Here is a 21,591-nt window from a genome sequence, read left to right as displayed (position 1 = left end):
ACGACATTATCGGTGCTCAAAGTAAATAACAAATGTACGCTACTGCTTTGCCAAACAAGGAAAAATGCAAAACACCTACATCATAGGAAAACATGAAAAACGCAAGCCTGGCAGTATATTCATTTCATGGATATAAAAACTGTTTGAGATTTGTTAACCATTCATTCCCACTCAGTCAGTAGTGAACAATGGAATTTTTAAATAGGTAAATGAAAGACTCAGCTTTAACTGTTGGCTATTAAAGTTCACCTTTTCAATAAAGCAGTCTGATTACAAGGATCCACAAAAGCAACATGCAGTATGTAAAAAAACTGTGCCAAAGTTTGTTTTTATTCTGTGAACGAGCTGGAATTGCATTTCTTTGCCACAATGAGACCCTTGATCCTTTTAATTGGGGAACATTTTAGAAGAGATAGAATTCTGAGAGAATCAGACAATCCTGTCACAGAATGCTTTGACAGAAATTGGCACTGAAATTGATTACTGAGAGGGTCACGTGAACAGTGTTACAATGTCAATTACCAACTTTTTGGTAATTGGTCCTCAGATGCATAGAGACGTAAACCAATTCAATGTATTGTTATAGCTTTAGGTGACTGAGAACTGTCTCTTAAATTGTAAATAAAGTTTGCAACAATTGGAAGAGTAAACACTTCTTGCTTCTTACTGAGGTCTGGAACCTAGGTACTTGTGGGTTAATGATTGTCAATGGGCAATACAGAAACACACAATATATGATCACATTAAGAACACAGAAGGTCAACAAAGGAAGGAGTAGAACAAGAAGCAGGAAGGAGGAGAGGAGAGACAAGAGACCGGAGGAGTTGGAACTTAAGGGTGCACCATGCAAGAGCCCCTTCTTCACAATCATACAAACAAAACCTGATTAGTGCGAAGAATTTGAAGCTTGTTAGAGAGAGCTTGCTACAGTATTCTGTGTTTTTAGGGAACTTGGGTTTCCTGGGTAAAGGTACCTCAGTTAGAAACGCCTTTCCTGCTTTGGGTACATTTTTTAATAAGCATTGTTTAATTTTTTAATAGGCTCCTATTTATTTTGTGGCATCCGGGGTACAGACAGAGATTTAACTACAGGTTGTATCACATTTATTTAGAAGGCAAAACTCAAAAGATTGGGTTGTCACAATGCCAGTTAGTGGTACATGGGTTCCCTGACAAGGTTTCTTCTGTTTCAGACACGTGATGTCTACAGGGACAGAAACACTCATAAAAGGATAGCCTTGAAACACTGGAATTTTGCTTAAAATCAAATAACATTATTCTATTCAATAACAGGTCCTCAAAGTATCCTTTTATGAGCGTTTCTATCCCTGTTGACATTTTGGATGGGTTGTGTTCATCAATATTTTTGTCAGTACTATACTGACACTAATCTGGAAGTTTAAATGGAAGGTAATCATTCTCATGCAATAATGCAGAGTATTTGTAATGCGAGGAAGTCTTTGATATAGTGTTTATAGTAATCCTCTGTTCTTTTCTCATTTTCTCCTTGGTCATGTCTCTCTGAAAGTTTGTATCACTGCTGTTGTTACGTTCCACATCCCTACTCTAGAGGGCACTGCTACCCTTTTCTGTTATTGATTAGGTATTATTATTTCCTCTTGTGTCTCGTTTGTATGTTGGTTTAAAAGCCTAGTGCCTCCGCAGTTCTTAGCTCAGCTTTGGAAGACAGACGTCTGAAGGCCCGCCTACCACCAGGCCTGAAGGTAGCCTTGAGGGCATAGGCCTTTTATCCTATTCGTGCTCTTGTTCTTGTTTCCTCTTCCCATCTGAAATGTCTTTGTCCAGGATATACCTCTCGGATCCTGGATCTCCCGGACTGTTCCTCGACTACCCCCCTGGATGTCCCCTGGACTTGCCTTGATTTATTCCCCATGCACTGGATGACAGACTGTCACCGCTCACTGTTCTAACTAAATAAACCCCCGTGTCTTTCCCTGATGTGCGTCTCAAGCCTCCGGATTAATCCCTCATGCATAGGGTCTTTACTGAACTCCCCACTGGAGGCCGACCCAGCTCCCGTAACAGCTGAATCATCTGGGTCCATCTAGGTCCAAAAAAAACACATTTTCACAAGTAGCAAGTTTAAAAATAAATAAATCACACTAACTAGGCTCCAATTTAATCCCATAATATGTTACATGCTGCTCAGGGGATTAGGTCTGTGCAACTCTGTCTGCAACTGGCTGCTGGACTTTCTTATCGAGAGACCACAGGTGGTGCGGATAGGCAATAAAACATCAACACCACTCACCCTGAGCACTGGAACCCCACAAGGCTGCTGTCTGAGTCCAAGGTTGTACTCCCTATTTACTCACGACTGCACAGCAAGACACAGCAATAACCGCATCATCAAGTTTGCCGATGACACCACTATAATAGGACTGATCAGTGATGATGACGAGTCCACTTACAGGGATGAAGTTGTACAGCTGCTTAGGTGGTGTCATAGCAATAACCTGGACTTGAACATAAAGAAAACGAAAGAGCTAATAGTGGACTTTCGGAGACACAGGCCACACACTCACAGCCCACTCAGTATTGATGGAACGGAAGTGGATACAGTCACCAGCTTTAGGTTTTTGGGAATTCACATCTCTAAAGATCTAACCTGGACTGTGAACACTGACTCTATCATGAAGAAGGCTCAGCAGCGCCTTTATTTCTTGAGGTGCCTCAAGCGATGGGGGATGCCAATACATGTGTTGGTGAACTTCTACCGCTGCACTATCGAGAGCGTCCTCACCAACGGGATCACCGTGTGGTATGGCAACACCTCTTCGCGAGAAAGAAAGGCACTGCAGAGAATGGTCAATATGGCCCAGAAGATCATCGGCTGCGGTCTCACCGAGATTAAACAGCTCTATGAGGACCGCTGCCGTGGTAGAATTCTGGCCATCACAGAGGACAGTCACCACCCAGGGCATGAGCTCTTCACCCCACTGCCCTCAGGCAAGAGATATAAGAGCATACGGACACTTACCACTAGATTCCTCAATAGCTTCTATCCACAAGCAGTGAGACTGGCGAACACATTTAGCCATCCCCCTCGGACCACACCTACACCATCACCATCTACCTCATTGTAATTTATTAATTGTACGTCTCCAGTCATTGTTTACACGTCTGTATTGTTTACATTCAAACTGTCTGCATGTTTACTTGCACACTGTCTATTGTTTGTTTGTACATTGTCTTGATGCACTGTTTGCACTTTGTTTTGTTTTTTACACTTGTTTTATAATCGAGAGACTTTCTGTAAGTAAGAATTCCATTGTACCAGTACCGGTTACATATGGCAATAAAGTTCAAGTTCAAGTTCAAGTTCAAGTTCAATACTCTCCACATATGTAAGATAACATCACTTTATTAACCCTATACGATTTCTTGCATTAGGAATTCATCTTTTCACATACCCCAGCTTGCTCTCCATGAGACACAGACAGAGAGGGAGAGAAACTTGGGGTCAGAGCACAGGGTCAGCCATTGTACAGCACCCCTGGAGCAGTTGGGGTTAAGGGCCTTGCTCAGGGGCCCAACGGAGTAGGGTTCCTCTGCCAATGGAGTAGGATTCCTCTGCCAGCCATGGAATTTGAACTGGCAACCTTCCAGCCACAGGCAAAAATCCTTAGCCTCAGAGCCACTGCTCCATGGATGTGGATCTCAAATCTCTCGCTAACCACTAAGGTGTCATCTACAGTATGTAGATTAGAATTATCTAGAATTATGTAGAGAATTATCTCATCCCTCAGACTTTTCTAGCTCTCTTCCATGCAAACGTGATAGCTGTTGGGTGTGTTAATTGTTTAGAATGGCATCTTAACCTAATGAATCTGCTTTCTCCATTATTCTGGCACTTACACGAGGGTTATCTAGAATATCTCGGAGTTTTATATTTAAATCCTGATTATCCATGCACAGCTACAGGCTACCAGCTTTTATCAAACATACTCAAATGGTGACTAAGCTTTGTTTTACTTTTCCTTATACAGTTAAATCATTCAGATAGTCTTTCATTTCTTGCTAGAATGGGATTGGCACTGACATTTTAGCTTTTTCAACAATATCATTGACTTTCAAAGATATTTATTTACAGATTTGTAATACATCCAAAATACATATTTGGGTGGCTTTACATTGATATCATTTAAGGTCTTTGGTAACTTTATATTACTAGCTGGTAAGGTTAACTGGTGCCAGTGCCTGATTTAGCTTTTAGAATTTTAACCTCTTACTTAGATCATAAAATAACATATACATTTTCATATTTTCACATAATATGACAACAACTCAGGTACACTTTTACAAAGATGAAAACAAAAATCTGGGCAATTTATACAAATTACTGTGTTTTTTCCAAGGGTTAATTGGATCATCTCCACTTCAGAGCAGGTCACCCTTTTGATAATAAGTCTATTCAGTGCCTTGGTAGATTGTTTACACCTCAGTATATTCTTGAAAATCTAATCAAAAAGCAATGAGTATGAGCAATGCTAAAATGTTGAGAGAACTATATAAACATGAACCTTAAATTAGGAAACATGTCCTTGTTATTTCAAATATGCTCATATTATTGTCTCCTGAACAATATTTATTAAGAATTTATTAAGCTCTGGAACTGTCATCACCTGACTAAGATTAAGACCTAACGAGTCAATTCAGTTCTGAGACCTTACAAAATAATAATACTAGTGGATCAACTTTTGGACATGCCACATTTACTGTTTCATTTTTTCAATCTATTAAATGCAGCAAATAAATAGTAACTGTGCATTAATGTTTGCAGAAATATGTCAAGTTTAAGTTTGTTCGCTGCAGTGGTTGTGTTAACTTCTTTTCACTTAGAAAATCGACAAAACATGTAATGTGGCCAGGGGTGCCCAGACTTTTGCATAGAAACTGTGTATACTACTCCATCATTGTTTCTTCTAACACCCCCAACTTAAATAACTGAATCGGTGGTCAGCCTCAACAAGCACCAACAATACAAGTGGTAATATATACTTAGAACTGATTAACTATCTGAGAAAAGACTCAATATACTGAGTCTGTGACTGTTTGATGTTCTTCTCTGCAGCTGAAAGGTAGATTTGTAAATGCGACACCTGGTCCTGCATGAGAAGTGTTGTGTATCTTAATAAAGAGCCGTTCTTATATTATTTAAACTACACAGATCACGCCCTTACACCATATATTCCTGCCTTCTACTCTCCCGTTCTGTTGTCTCGCGATGTCTACTCACTATACTACATCCCTTCCATTGTTATTTTTAAAATCCATAACTTTACCATACAATTGTAACAATTCTATATCAACACACAGTAAACGGTTATTAACTATTACAGCAAAATGTATGTAAAACCTTCCATTTCTATTCAACACATTCAACTTTTTTTTTCTTTTTTTTACAACTATTTCTATGTGTACCAACTCAAATTTTAGTTCAATTTCTACTTAAGTCACTTCTAACTATCACCTCATTTCTACATAGATAACAAACAAAATAGAGCAATTTAACATTTGGAGAGCTATGCAAGTCCTACTGTATATTTTTAAATGTCTCTGTAACGAGCCGGTTTCCTGATGACCCTGCCACTTCTGGTTGTTACTTCACTTCTGGGTAAAGTTCCTGGCTCTCCTACGGATGTACTCTCCACTGTCTGAGGACTCGGCATTTCCTGCATGTCAGAAAGTCCAGTATTCTCAGCATTTTCTGTTCCTGCAGATTCAAAATCAAGATCCAATGGAGGAGCATGTCGAAGATGTTTTACATTTCTCATTATTTTTGAGCCATCTTCCACATTGACTAACTCAAAAGAGTTACAAGAGGTGTTTCTCAATAACACATAGCGAGTGTCTTTGAACTTGGCATCCAATTTACCGTTGTCTAGGCCAGCCACAAACACTACATCACCGACCTTGAAGTTGTGATCCCTTGCTTGATCTGTCTGGTCTGCATATAATTTCATTTTGTGTGTGTACTCCTCATGATGTCTATGGATATCTTTTGTCTTTTAAATGTCCCTCGGCTCTTCTTCTTTCTTTTCCACGTTTGGTAGTTTAGTCCGGATATCACGTCCAAAGATAAGATTTGCTGGGGTTTCTCCAGATGCCCTGTGAGGTGTTGATCTATAAGCCAGCAGAATCTTAGGGAGTTCCTCTCTCCATTTTTTTCCTTCTGTGGCAGCTGCTCTCAAGGCCTTTTTCAGGTATCTGTGAAATCTTTCAATTTTTGCCATTACTTCTCAGATATTAAGGTGATGTACGGATGTGTTTAATTCCACAGTTAGTCAGAAATGATTCAAACAACTGTCCTATGAATTGCCTGCCATTATCTGTTACTACCTCTAGTGGATAACCAAATGTGCAAAGATGTTCATCAGCTCTCTAATAACTGTGGCTGAAGATATGTCTGATACAACAACCGCCTCAGGGTAAGAAGTATGATAGTCTATGACAGTCAATATGTATTAATTCTGAATGGGACCTACCAGGTCAGTGCCCAATTTTGTCCAAGGCCTTGGTGGTAATTCAAGTGGTTGGAGAGGTTGATCCTCCTGCAATGGCTGATTCAACACACAAGTGGAACAATTCCTGACCAGTCTTTCAACATCACTGTCCATGTTGGGCCAGTAAAATTTGCTTCTCAGGTACTGTTTTGTAGGAACCACACCCTGATGTGTCTCATGTGCTATTTTCAATGCTTGTCTGATTTTTGTTTTCGGTAACACAATCCTCTGTCCTCTTAAAAGCAGTCCATCATATGTAGATAACTCCAACCTACACCTGTGGTATGGCTGCAGTTCTTCTGGAATTGGATTAGGCCATTGTCCTTTTTCCACTATGGACATCAACAATTTCAATGTGTCATCTTCGTTTGTTGCTTGTTTAAGTTCCTCAAGTGTCAGTGCATGCAGTTCATAAGTGCTGATTGAAAGCACTCTATCAACATAGGTGTCTACATAACCAGTGTCTTCTGTGTCTGGTAAAGGAAGACGTGACTATGAGTCTGCAACATTGGTTTCCCCTACTATGTGTTCAATTTTGTAATCATATGGCTGTAATCTCAATCCAAGTCTTTGTATCCTGGGTGGTAACAATGTTGCCTTTTTGGGATTGAAAATGTAAATGAGGGGTTTATGATCTGTTTGAAGTGTGAACTTGCCTCCCCATAAATATGTCCTCAAATGTTCCACTACTCAAACACAACCCAAGGCATCACGCTCTATTTGCGAGTAATGCCTTTCTGTTGGGGTAAGTGAGCGACTTGCATATACCACTGGCTTGTTCTGTCCATCTTCTTGTCTTTGCATCAATACTGCTCCAAGTCCTACAGGACTCGCGTCACTGATCACTACTGTTGGCGCATCTAGTTTGAAGTATGCCAGACATGGTTCAGTTACAAGTGCTCTTTACAGCTCGGCAAAGGCTTTTTCAGTTTCTGATGTCCATTCCCACTTCTGTCCTTTCCTCGTTAGTTTTCTAAGGGGTTATGATATATCTGCATAATTAGGAATGAATTTCATTAAAAATCCACAAGTGTCTAAGAACGAGCGCAAACGTGCAACATTCTCAGGTCTCGGTGCACTGCAAACAGCTGTCACCTTTTTTGGGTCTGGTTTTATTCCTTCTGCAGTGACCAAATGTCCCAGTATCTCGATCTCTTTCAGGCCAAAGATACACTTATCTTTATTGAAAGTTAAGCCTCTGTCTTGGAATCTTTGGAATACTTGCCTGAGCCTCTGTTCTAGTTGTTCTTCATTTTCCGCATGTACTACAACATCATCCATATACCATACAACACCTGGCATTGCACACAACATCGAGTCCATAGCCTTCTGATAGGCCTCTGGGGCACTAGACAAGCCAAAAGGAACTTTTCTGAAACAGTAACAACCCCTGTGTGTGACGAAGGTAGTCAGGTGTCTTGATTCCGGTGCCAACTCAACTTGCCAGAACCCTTTTCGAGCATCTAACTTTGCAAAAACTTTGACTCCTTGCACTGCTTGCAATATGCTGTCAACCGTTGGTACTGGATGTCTCTCTCTGATAACTGCTTTATTCACTTCTTGCAGATCCACACACAGTCTCACTTCCTTGGTGTCTTTTTTAGGTATTATCAGAATATTTGATATCCATTCTGCACCTTCATTCATGTCTTCAATAATTCCATCATCCAACATTTTATCTAACTCTTGATTAACAGCTTCTATCATCGGATAGGGTACACGTCTCAGACTTTGAGCTACTGGCGAAACTTTCTCATCTACTGTAGCCTTGTGACTGTAACCCTTGGTCTGTCCTAAACCTTTAAAGAGTGACTCATATTCCTGTGATAACTGCTTAAATCTCTCTGAAGACTGGTCAACCGCATTGACAGTGTCTCCTACACTCAGAATCTTCAGATCAAAACATGCTTTTCTTCCCAACAACGCTTCTACATTTCCTTCAATTACATAGACTTTGTCCTTAGTTACATTTTTCTGCCATTTCAGCTGTGCCTCGAAGTAGCCAACACACTTAAGTGGACTAATTTGTGCATAGGCATAAAATTTCTTCTTAGCCTGCTGAAGTTCAGTTCTGTGTGCAAACACTTTTTTGAAAAGTTCTACTCCAATGAAGTTTCTTTGACTTCCTGTATCTATCACCATTTTTATCTCTTGGCCATTTATTCAAACAGTTTCTTTACCTTCAGGGTCAATGGAATTAACAAATTCATCTGAGTCTGAAGAAGGTTCTTGAACTGTTCGCAGTTTTGTCCCTTCCTTATTTGTATGAAGTTTCTTTTCCTGATGGAAACCGTCTTTCTTTCTACACACTCGTGCATAATGTCCTGTTTTCTTACATTGTAGACATTTTGCTGTTCGCGCTCCGCATTCATCTGCTTTGTGCGTTGTTACTCCGCACCTGTAACATTTAATGTAAGCCGTCCCCTGTTCTTCTATATCTCTAGCATGACGGCTTTTGTAAAGTTTGAGCGAGTGCCCCGTTCAGTGTTTCTTGTGAAGTAAACATGACTATCTCTAGCTTTGTCACTGTGGTCAGAAAGCATTCTTGATTCTGCTTGAGCTGCTTCATGAATTCTAGCGACTGTAAAAGCTCTTTCTAAAGTCAGCCCTTCCTCCTACAACAATGTATCACGCAGTCTCTTATGTGCACATTTTTCTACAAGTTGATCTCTTAACATGTTAGCTTCCAATACTCCAAAGTCACACGATTTAGCCGGTTCTCTTAGTGCATTCACAAAAGCATCAACAGATTCGTCCTGAGACTGAGTTCTCTGCCTAAATTTATGCCGTTCCAAAACCACATTTCTCCGCGGTGTAAAGTAAGCATCTAAGGCAGCTACAGTCTGTTCATATGTACCTTTTTCTCCAGGGAGGTTGGCGAAAATCCGCTGCACGGGCACCCCGATACAGTGCAGTAATGTAGCCCGTCTCACGGCATCCGGAGCTTCTGTAGATCCACTGGCGATTTAAAAAATTCCGTACGACTCCATCCATATCTTGTATTCCGTATACAAATCCGGAGCTCCAAGTTTCAGTGGAAGCGGTGGAGAAAGCTGGGCATAAGGAAAACTTCTCGGTGCAGCGGCGATATCTGGCACAAGCTAAACGAACAGTCCGAACATTCAAAAGTTCGTTTCAACCAGCAAGAGAACTAAAATGTGTTCTGCTTGCTTTGAGTTCGTCAAGCACTCATCTCTCGTCGCCATAAATGTTGTGCATCTTAATAAAGAGGCGTTCTTATATTATTTTACCTATTTTATTAACTACACAGATCACGCCCTTACACCATATATTCCCGCCTTCTACTCTACCGTTCTGTTGTCTCGCGATGTCTACTCACTATACTACAAGAAGGTACTGTAAGGTGGATATAAACAGTCTACACACCCTTATTGAAATTGTAGGTTTTTGTGATGTAAAGCCAGAAATCAAGATAAATCATGTCAGATATTTTTCCATCTTTAATGTGACTTTGCAACCAACAAAATTCAAGAGAAAAACAAATGGATAATTATTAGGAAAAATAATTGAAATGAAAAAACCTACAACACCTTGGTTGCACAAGTGTGCACACAACCCCAACTAATACTTTGTAGAAGCACCTTTTGCATGTATAACAGCAGTAAGTCTTTGAGAATAAGTCTCTATCAACTTGGACTTTGCAATTTTATCCCACTCTTCCTTGCAAAAAAGTTCAAGCTCATTTACAGTATATTGCCAGGGGATCTCCTGTGCACAGCCCTCTTTAGGTCATTCCACAGGTTTTCTATGGGATTGAGGTGTGGGCTCTGACTGGGCCATTCCAAGACTGATCTTCCTTTTCTGAAGGCATTCCTCGGTTGACTTGAATGGGTCATTATCATGTTGGAAGGTAAAATTTCTCTTCATCTTCTGCTTTCTGACAGTGGCCAGCAGATTTTGTGCCTAAATATCTTGATATTTGGAGCTAGTCATTATCCCATCTATCTTGAATAGAGCCCCTGTCCCAGCTGAAGAGAAGCAGCCCCAAAGCATGATGCTTCCACTACCATGCTTCACAGTAGATATGGTGTTCTTTGGATGATGGGCTGTGTTGTCTTTATACCAAACATATCTTTTAGAATCAAGGCCAAAAAGTTCACCCTTTGTCTCATCAGATCATAAGACATTTTCCCACATGTTGTAGGGTGATTGAATGTATTATTTTACAAAACTTAGACGGGTTTGGATGTTCTTTAATGTAAGAAATGGCTTCCGTCTTGCCACCCTACCCCATAGCCCAGATGTGTGCAGAATTCGGGAGATTGTTGTCACATGCAAGGAGTGATCAATACCTGCCAGAAATTCCTGAAGCTCCTTTAATGTTACTGTAGGCCTCTTGGTAGCCTCCCTGATAAGTTTTTTCCTTGTCCTGTCATCAACGTTGGAGGGTTGTCCTGATCTTGTCAATATCCCTGTGTTGCCACATTTTCTCCACTAATTGATGGTAGTCTTCACAGTGCTCTGTGGTACATCCAATGACTTTAATATTCTTTTATACCCCTCTCCTGATCGGTACCTTTCAACAATAAGATCCCATAGATGTTTTGTCAGCTCCTTGCGGACCATGGCTATCTCAGTAGGATGCAACCATGAAAGTTTCAAGGAAAATCTACAGGAACAGCTTATTTTTATTTGGGGTTAATCAGAATCACTTTCATTGGTGGCAGGTGTATTCTACTTACCTTCGGACATGATTTTGATTTTGATTGGTTAACTCTCAACACAGCTACAGCCCCCATTATAAAAGGGTGTGCACACTTATGCAACCAGGATGTTAAGAAATATAAAACTGTGCCTGAATGTTCTGTAATTCTCTTTAACATGCTACCCAAAGGAAGGTCTTTGGTGTAGAAATAAAAATAATTAACTTGGCTTATTTAGTGCATTATGTTTAGCAGGTCTAGTCTATTGTTTTCACCGGAAAGCTCACAACATTTTCACAACAAATGATAACATTTTTCACACTTAAGTGTGTAAAGTAAAACATTTTGGACAAAATGGCAAAAGCAAAGTTAGATCTTCACTCATTTCAGCCTTTTTGGAGAGATAAATGTAGATATGTTCCACATAGATACAGTGCTGTGTATGCTCTTTGTTGTGAGAGAGTTGTTTGTTGCACATCAAGTGTCCCAATGACATTTTCAGACAAAACATAACAAACACTTCAAGGATGAGGTGGACAAGGCTGAGGCTCTAGTAAATAAAAATCAAGCCACAGAAGCAAGTTACAAAATCACAGAATGAATTCAAGAAGAGCTTTGCTGCCTAAACCCACGTATGACACAACTACAGGGAAAGATATAGCTAAGATGTTTATTCAATCTTTTGTGGAAAGAGGAATTTACATCAAGAGGATATTTTCTGTGACGACTGACGGTGTCCCTACTATGGTTGGAAAACAGAAAGGATTCGCAAAGACCAAGTGGATCACATTGACCATCTCACCTTAAATTTTCATTGTATTATTCTTCAGGGATCTCCTTGTGCCATGACTTAGAATTATTAACTTAATAATGTGATGACTCCGGTGGTGCAGATAGTGAAATTCCTTGTCGTTCGAACTGCCTTAATGTACAGGCTGTTAAAACTTTCTTTCGGGGGATGCATACAGTACATACGAGGATATTCAACTTCATAGCAATGTTTGTTCGCTAAGTTGAGGGAAGGATTTGGCATGTTTTATGTACTGCCCTAATGCAATCAAGATCTTCTCACAGAAAAGAGTAAAAAGTACTCCAAATTGCACAGTGAAAAATGGGTTATCATTATCACCACGCAAATGAATCAACTCGTAACGTATATCCATATGACAGAGTCAACATAGGACATAGACTTGCAATATTATTGAGATGAATGATGTTTTTACAATATCTTGCACATGTGGGACAAATGTTAAGCCTGGATCAAATAACATTCTTCAATTGCCATTGAAATTCAAGAACAGTGCCATCAACAGTTGGGGTTACTGTATCAGCTTTAGTTGATGGGGTGTGCCGGGAAGAATGACTTCAGTCTTTTCACAATTCAAATGAAGAAAATTTTGAGTCATCAAGGTTTTTATGTCAGAGATTAAATTAGAGCAGAGACAACCACCCTGGTCTCAGGTTTAGAATGGATATAGATCTGTGTATCATCAGCAAAGCAATGATAATTCAGACCATGTGATCTTAATAGCTGAATAGCTGACCTAATAGTTGAATAGCATGGGAGCATGTAAATGCTGAATAGTAGGGGCCCAGTATAGAGCCCAGAGGAACACCAGACTTTACAAACCCAACTTCAGAACTGAAACCCCTAGAGTGACAAAGTCTTGTCAATCAGTAGACGTTGAACCATTAAAGAGAAATGTCAGATAATGAACTTTAGCTAAGCAGTTTTGAAAGAATAAGAGAAAAATATTTTTGCTGAATTATTAGACCTCTATGGCATGGCCTATTTTGCTATTTTCTGTGAAGGCTGTTTCATGCTCATTCTCCTCTCTTTTTCCTCTCAGTTTTAATACTGTATGTTCTCTTCTGTGTCTTACATGTATACCTTTACTGTATGTGGTTATGGTTATTATATTTCTTCTATGGTTACTGATATCAAATGTGTAGCCAGCATTTATATTAATGAGTAAATGATGGTTTAAATGTTAGGGAATTTCCTTTTTGTAAAAGACTTTGTAAGCACTTTTTACTGTTGAAAATAAATCTTGAAGATTTTAGTTTTGCATTGCTCCCCAAAAGGATGTTTTTTTGCTTTTTGGAACCCCTAGTCTATAAGCTTACATGGTCCTGAACCCTTACTATTCTTGCATAAAGTCTTTCCATTCCTCCTTGCAAGTTTCTATTAATGAACCTCAACAGCATTCTGTAACACAACTTTTGTTTTGTCCACATTAAGTAACAAAGTAGTTTCAAACTCACTGCTAATTTGAACTTGTTTTTTATGTTAGTGTAAAGGGAGAGAGAATTTAATTCTTCGAATGATCTGTTGTTTCTGTTGGATCAAGGCCTATTATTTCACTTAGAATAAAGTGTTATTAAATATTAATAACTAAATCTTTGTGTGCCTTGACAAAGATGCCTGGTTCCTCTCTCTAAATGCAGAGGAATGTGGCTAAAGAGGGCCCTCTGATAAGAGACATTGTAAAATTGTATTTATGCTGTACATTTAATGATACATAGCACAGATGGGCTCCAGCCAGCCTCCAGGCTGTTGTTTTCAAAAAAAGACTACCAAAGGCCATTATCCATCACCCAAAGGAAGATCCACCAATTGGGGATCTGTAGGTTGGGTACCAGAGCCAAACCTCACGATATCTCAACCAATCACGAACTGGTGACGTCACCCCGTATTGGTGTATTAGCTCTTGTTTTTATATTGAGGAAGCTGAGTTGGGCTCAGGCGTGAGGCTGTTGTACTGAGGAAACAGTAATATAATTTTGGAGTTTGTTTTCCCACTGAGGTTAAGCACATATTAATGTGACCTGGTTGTTAATGTGGTTTCCCAAATCTTGCTGCTCCCAGATCAGGTCCTCTAGATTGTTGGCTATTTAAAGAAGATTTTAGGTTATATGTAATGGAGTTGTAGTTGTTTGCCTGTGCATGGAGTGGGTGACTTTGAGGGTGAGATTTACCAGAAAAAACCCTTAATGGGGAGAAAGTAATATTTTTATCCCGTAAGATTTATGAGTGGTATTTTATGTATGATGTTCTTCAGTGGTTTTCTTGGTAAAACCATGGTAAAGTGACCAGTTTGACTTGGCTAAAACTGTTTTGCTTCTATTTTATGTGAAAAAAAATATGTGGAGTGATGTTGGTGTCCTGCCGTACACATCAAAAGAATCTGGGAATTATTGCAAGAGGTCCCTCACCTACAGTATGTTGAGGGTGGTGCTGTTTGTTTATATTGGGTATACAGTATTTGGAACATTTAATGAGAGTATTTTTTGCTATCTCTTTTCAGGATAGCAAAACAAGTCCTGAATTGTGAGGTCACTAACTGTGACATGCACATGTACCCTCATTACACTAGGTATTGAGATAATTATCTGATCTACTTGTTTAAATAATTAATCTGTTTTTTCAGCGGACATGACCACTGTTGGGTACATGAATGATTATAGCTAGGTCATAGCACTTATTCCAAACATTTAATTCAAACATGTTTACGAGCTTGAGTATAGAGACTCTTAAATTCCCTAAGCCAGATACCGGGATACAGTGTAGAGTAATATCTGCTTAAAAAAGGACAAAAATTACATATTCCTCATTTTCTGATGTTTTTTCATTTCCTCTCAGTCTGCTCCACTTACATATTGTATGCTCAAGTAGAAAACAAAGACTTGGAATGCAGCAAAGATTTATTAAAGAAAAAGAAATACAGTAACATTTACTGAAAGGTGCAAGAAAGTACCCCCATCATCCAAGCAATATTAATTCAGTGTAATAAGTAAAATTTCATGAGAATCCTTCTTTTTTGATTGTTATTGATATTTGATATTGATTGTTGCAAGAGATGTCATTCCAGTTCGCCTGACCTAAAAGACAAAAGAGAGAGACTAGAGATGAGTATTTATCAATATCTTCACAAGCCTTAAAAATTCTGCCAAAAGCCTTGTCTCTGAAGGCAGAGATATTTCTCAGTGGTGCCACAAAGTGATTTGAAAATGCTCAAGGGATCAAGGTGATCTTTGGTGACATACAGTATTTTAATCCCCTTCTCCTTTGGTATAGAGGGCCTATAATGATATCAATTATGCAGCTAAATCTTGCAGCAGTTCATCTAGCCATTCCAAATGGTGAATTATTGTAAATGATCACAGAGTTATTGTAGAAATTTGGACAGATGCCAGCTTTACTGTTAAGGGGTGTTTTTTCGAGATTTCTATTATTTAGTTTTTCCTTCTGATCTCAAAATGTATAAATTGATGTGATTTTGATCCCTGCATAGCTGTTGGAATTTGGCTTTATGAATCACTTGGATGAATTGGCCACTGGATATTCAAAGACAACACAAAGTTGAATAATATAAAGGTTACAAAGGTACTCCAGAATGTAAATTGCGATCATAAGCCTCATGGAAAACTAGAAAAGATTATTTTTAATCACTTGCAGGATTTGCAAACAGATTCTGCAATCTATGTGATTGCTAATGAAACTCTTATGTTTGGGAACTCCTCCCAAATTCATGTGTCAAAGGTGTTTGGTTACCCCATTTGTTCGTGGTGCATATCAGTCTTCTGCAACTCCATGTTGTGTTCCTGACATTACACAAGATCCTATTTATGCTAGTGACTTCCTGTTGCAATCTACAATCAATTTGTGTAATTAATCTGATTAATAATCCAAGTAATCAGAGGTCTTTTCAGGAAAAATGTACAGGTATGTTGTGGATGGATTATGTCCAGCAATGCAGACAAAATGTGTATTTAACTTCTCTACCAAAAGGCTGGTGATCAGCCTCTTTGGAATTGCATTGTGAAGATTATATTACACTTCAGGATAATTTGACATGTATCTAATGTGAGATATTAAAATATTTGATCATGTTTGTTTTTACATACAGTACATAATGTCACTTTGATTGTCACTGCATCTTTAAACACAGTCTTGAACTTATCTGATCTGTGAATATCTCTGATTCACCTTTTTTATTTTTCATATTCCATGTCTACACTTTACTTTTCTAACATGCCTTCATTTAATAAAATTAAAACCAATAAAACTGTGCGTCTTGAAACAATATTGGTAGGAGATTATTCTTATTACCCCAATATGTGTGTACACAGTTTTCAACTCCAGCGCTGTTGGGCTCAGTGGGATTCCACTTGGTGTAGTCCCATTTGGATCCATCACTCCAGAGCCATGTGCCCTCCTGCACCACCACACCAACGAAGATATAAATGAGGAAAATTGAATGAAATAAAGAATTTAGTTAAGAGTCAGCTTCAAACATTTTCCATGCAGATATAACATACACGTTTTATAATTTAAGCTTGATATACAGCTGACAAAGCATTTTCAGTTCTTACCAAGCAAATATTTACTGATGATGCAGATGATCAACGGAGTGTTGCTAATAATGACTAAACTAAATGACTATGAAATCATTAACACATCAATATTAGAACCTCAATACACAGCCGTGAATGGCTGTTTTCCTAGAGATGTTATTAAGCTAACTTCCATGGGGATGGATCATAGGATAAAATTGGCCTCAAGGCAGAATAAATACAGTAGACACTAGGAACAAGAAGAGTGGAAGAACAAAAAGAAGGAAGAGGATGGAGGAATCATCCTAATCTTCAGAGGAAGCTGTGGAAATGACCATGAAAGTGTTTTCCTCTTTCATAAGGCCTGAAGCCAAATTGTGTCCAAGATATCTAAACATGGAAAGAGAACCATACTCTTAATAAAGTTTGCAAACATATTTATTTGTGGAATTTCCTATGGAATCCAGGGTATAAAGGTGCCTGTCCTTGGTTATCAATGCTAATTATTTAGAATTTGAACATTGGATGTGTAAAAAGACTTGTAAATGTGTTACTTGTAATTCGTTGGTTGTAATAAAAGTTAGTGCTGTCTAAGTTTGCCTCATGGTCCCTGTTATCCAGCTGTACCATAGAATGAAGAAATTACATTAAGTGCCTTGGAGTAATATTTCCTGACTATAAAGCATGAAAGTGTTCGTGAACTTGAAAATTTAAGTTGGTATGAGAACCCGATTATCATAATGGTTTCCTTATTTTAGAATTTTAACCCCCCAAACACCTTACAATATTTAAAGCACATGGTGTACCACCACGATCCATTATGGAAGAGCAGACATAAAAGTTATCTTAAGAATCAAGTAGGTTGGTAGGTAGCTTTAAATACAGTAACATGCAGCTTTCATAATGTAAAGACCTTTTTTGAGGCATAAGCTTTTGGTATTTTTGATACTCTTGAAGGTCTGAAAAGGATTTATTGGAATAAGGGACAGAAGATTTCATTAATGAAGATGGGCAGTAGCCTTAGCTGAAGGTGTGAAGAGCTAGAGTCAAGCAGAGGAGCTGCTGAAGGGAAGCTGATATTTCTAGCTTTAAACACACTTATGAGGCAAATGTTGAGAGTGAAGACATCTGAGTGTGGTCCATGGAGACAAGAGGCTGGGAAAAAATTCCTCCACAGGCAGATATAGTGAATTTGAGCCATGAGTGGAGAAAGTTTTCCATGGGAGGGAAAGAGGGTGACACTGCACTGTCTTGCTCATCAGCTGGGTGGCTAGGACTGAAAAAGAGCAGACTGTTCTGTTTCCACACAGGACAAGCAAATATCATCAGTGAAGTGGGTTTCTGTCTTTGAGGTACAAAGAATGAACAGGGAAAGATAACAAGATTAGACAAGACATTGCTGGGGAAGGTGGGTGGGATCATGGCCAGGGGCTCAGTTGCAGTGGAGCTCCATGAAGACACAGGAAGAGAAAGAAAAGGAGCACCAGGTGAGAGGATCTGCTCAGATAACCATTCAGCACCAGATTCTAATTAAGTATTTGAACCTTGTTAAGAGAGCTTGCCATTCTGTGGATTTAGGAAACTCTGATTTCCTTTATAAAGAAACCCTAGTTTTAAAACGGTCTCTCCTGGTTATAAGATACATTTTTTTAGAATAGGGAGAAACGGTCCCACTAAGATTTGATCATCCAGATTCATGGGAAGAGAAACTTAACAGTAGGTCGTTTTCAGTTTTATTTACAAGGCAGATATACTGTATCTCATTAGTCTTTTAGGTATTATACCATGTTAGATTTTGAATACCTGGTAGTAATTTAGGATTTTTCTGGTTGGTCAGGATGTATGGCTCTGAGACACCTTATTTGTAAATAGAGTAATTTGTATGTTTTATGTTGTATTTTACTTAGTGTATGTTTTTTTATTATTAATAAATATTTGTTTAGCCCAGTATACCTGATTAAAAACTCCTGCACCAAGAGCTGTGCCAGAGAACAAAGATCTCAGGTGCCTCTAACTATTACAACCACTCAGATATATTCTTGGCATATATTTTATAATTACAATTTGTTTTAGTTATTGATTTTTCCTATCTATTTTGTACAACTCTCCATTTTCTTAAGCCCTTATTTGTAAAAATATACCATGAACATGAAGGACATTTGGAGCTGAATGATACACTGTACTGTGGTTCCTGTTTGTATTCTGGGTCTGCAGTGACTAATACTATACCTTCACACAGTCGCTACCTCCCAGCCAAGTTGGATTTGCTCCCCTGGACTTGATGAGTTGCAGCAGAAAATTGTGTTCAGCTTCACTGTGGACTGAGGCCAAGTTTCCTCCATATCTGATACAGTCCACCTGGAAAGAAAGAGGTAGATATCAGTATGTGTGCACTGTTCTATGTCTGTTCACCACTCTCAAAGTGTTAGATGCCACATGTCAGGCAGTATTTGGACAGGTTGTTTTGCTGGAATGTTGTCATGTCAGGATGAGGCCACAAGACAGTCACTAATTGTGGTCTATTGAGTTGAGTGAATGTGTATTGTACTTAAGAATAAGCCTTAATTAATTGTCGGCACCACAGTTATTAGTTATTACTGCAAAGTGCCAGTGCCTCAAAAGCATTGCTCTATTAGCAAATAGGTCACATTGGTTAATTTCTGTGTTTTTATTTTATAAAATTTCTCCTTGCTTGACATTCAATAGAGTAAATCACCTGGTGATTTAGACACTATGTAACAATGAATATTTAAAATTGTTTTTTTTGCATTTGTATTTTTATTTTAATTTTCCTAAAAACAATCAAACAATGCACAAAATGATAAGATTTGTATACTCAGTGTGCTTCAAAACAAATGTGCAATGAAAAGGTTGATCATCAACTAAAATTACACTCTATAGGGTTTACTAAATTATTTATCACACGTAAAAGAGGTGTGAACAGATATCTCTACTAGTTTAATCAGAATGTGTGCTGTCCCCCACACTACATACCTCAGCATCAGCCCATATTTTGGCTTGTGCAAAATGTTGGAAGCAGCGGTCTTGGAAGCTCACCCAGCCTGAGGGACATCTCTGGCACACTTTTCCAAAGACTGTGGAATAGAAACAGGGTCAAGCAATGGAATGGTTCCGAAATTGATTCGGAAACGCGTAGCTTGAAAGGTTATGATTTTACTACTACCCAGCCACAAAGAAGAGAATGAAGGATAAATCAGGACTTAAATATGAAATATGAATCTGACAAGTGGTTGTGAAGATCAAACGAAAGAGGAAGTGCAAGTAAGTGTGGGAGATAAAATGAGGTTTAAAATAGATGGTATTCTGAGAGTTGAATTCCAACGAAGTTTGAAAACTGTATAGAAATTTGATGATCATTCAGAGATGGAAAAGATGTCAATCTAGCTAATGGTTATCTTTTGTTTCCGGAGTTTCTCTGTGGTACAAGGGTAGGTAAAGGATGTAGGGAGATACAGGTAGGTTAGTGTAGTCATGTTGTCTGTGATTTACACTATAGGAGTATATATAATTGGTACTGAGTCAATTTTAGTGGCAGTGGTATTTAGCTAAAATATCAGGGTGATATACGTGGAGATAAGTTAGTCAGACTATATTTCAGACTTTCTCAAAATTTCTCCAGTATATGAATGTGAACATGTGGTATACAAGGAAAAGAAAAGAAAGATCAGAATAGTATTTTGACATAGAGAGATACAGTACTGTAACTTTAATATAAGGTACTGAACACTGAGGGAATTCATGAATAAGAATTATATTTGCAAATCTATTAAATAAAAAATTGAGTTACTAGTCCACTAGTTTGTGACTGGTTTTACCTGAAAGTATAATTTCTTATATGTGATTAGGGATATTTTAGCACAATTTTGTTTTTGCAGAATTTTGAATAATGTCCCACATACCCGGGACCAAGCCACCCGAGTTTCGGTTCAAAGAGACATATACAGTACAAAAAAGGTTTTATGGAAATACTGGTCCTCTTACCTGAATCCACACTGAGTGTGAAGACAATGCAGAGCAGTACTGTAGTAGGAAGACGGATCATGGTGACTCTCTTGCACGCAATACAGATACAGGAGAAATACTTGATTCGTGAGTGCCAAATCCTTGTATAAGGAGACCCTCGTTTCAATTCATTTCTGTACATCGTTTCAATCTAAAGGTTTTAAGAATTGTTAATCATTTGCAAGGCAAAATATTCATGCCATATCTTTACTTTATCAAAATGTAGTACATTTCAATTTTCTATTTATGTAGTTTTATATTGACAGTTATATATCTTGTGAATTTACCAACTAAACATTTGTTTCAGTTTCAAGGCATAAATATGTTTTTGGCTAGCACTGCAAAATTATGTAGAATTGCATTTATTGGGAGTGAATACAGCATGAATCCTAACTACTAATTGATGGAAATGCAGTGAGTGTGCCAGTACCTCAACCTACAGCTGCAAAGATCTATACCGAATAGAAAATAGTTGGATGTAGAACAACTAAACAGCAGGTATTTCTCTCTTGCATGTAAAAACTAAAAATTAACTAATTGTCTCACAAATACACTATTGTTGAATATTTCTTAACTCCTTTTAATTTCTCTACCTATAGCTGTAAGAATGATGCATGAATCCTTATTTGTGTACTGTAGCTCTTCGGTAGTATATAGACTTACAGAATTAATATTACCACATTTTTTATAAATTAATATACTATTTACTAAACCTATCGACTGGGTAGAGCAGTCAAACAGCAGGTATTTCTCTCTTATCTGTAGGAAGTGATTCTGTAGTATGTTCTCTCTGTTCTCTCTGAGTATTGATCGTTGGTACCCAGACTCTGCTGCACAGCTCTTATATCCAGATCAAGGAGGATATGTTCTGTTGACAGGCCACACACAAAAAATAAACATCCTTATTGGTATGTCCTTGCAATGTGAATTGCTAAGTCCTAGTAATGTGATTGCCTTAACAAAATATTTAATGTTCTTTCATTAGTCCTATCAATTTACATAAGATATGTGGGGGATTCTCCCTTCATTCAAATATTGAA

At 38.3% G+C, this 21,591-nt stretch overlaps 1 protein-coding gene across 1 annotated transcript; it reads right to left on the bottom strand.

Moving 5' to 3' along the window:
- Nucleotides 1-14,878: 14,878 nt before the first annotated feature.
- LOC148657220 (ladderlectin-like) lies at nt 14,879-20,681 on the bottom strand. Its single transcript, XM_088643178.1, has 5 exons — nt 20,531-20,681; nt 19,523-19,623; nt 18,758-18,886; nt 16,305-16,410; nt 14,879-15,073 (listed from the first exon to the last, which is right to left on the bottom strand). The coding sequence occupies exons 1-5, from the start codon at nt 20,589-20,591 to the stop codon at nt 14,994-14,996; spliced, it is 477 nt and encodes a 158-aa protein (XP_088499304.1). The 5' UTR covers nt 20,592-20,681; the 3' UTR covers nt 14,879-14,993.
- Between the last annotated feature and the right edge of the window lie 910 nt (nt 20,682-21,591).

Source organism: Lepisosteus platostomus, chromosome 8 (assembly GCF_059453375.1).
Source record: "Lepisosteus platostomus isolate fLepPlt1 chromosome 8, fLepPlt1.hap1, whole genome shotgun sequence".
In the NCBI taxonomy this organism is placed as follows: Eukaryota; Metazoa; Chordata; class Actinopteri; order Semionotiformes; family Lepisosteidae; genus Lepisosteus; species Lepisosteus platostomus.
Note: the sequence above shows the minus strand (reverse complement) of the source record. Positions and strands in the feature narration are given on the sequence as shown.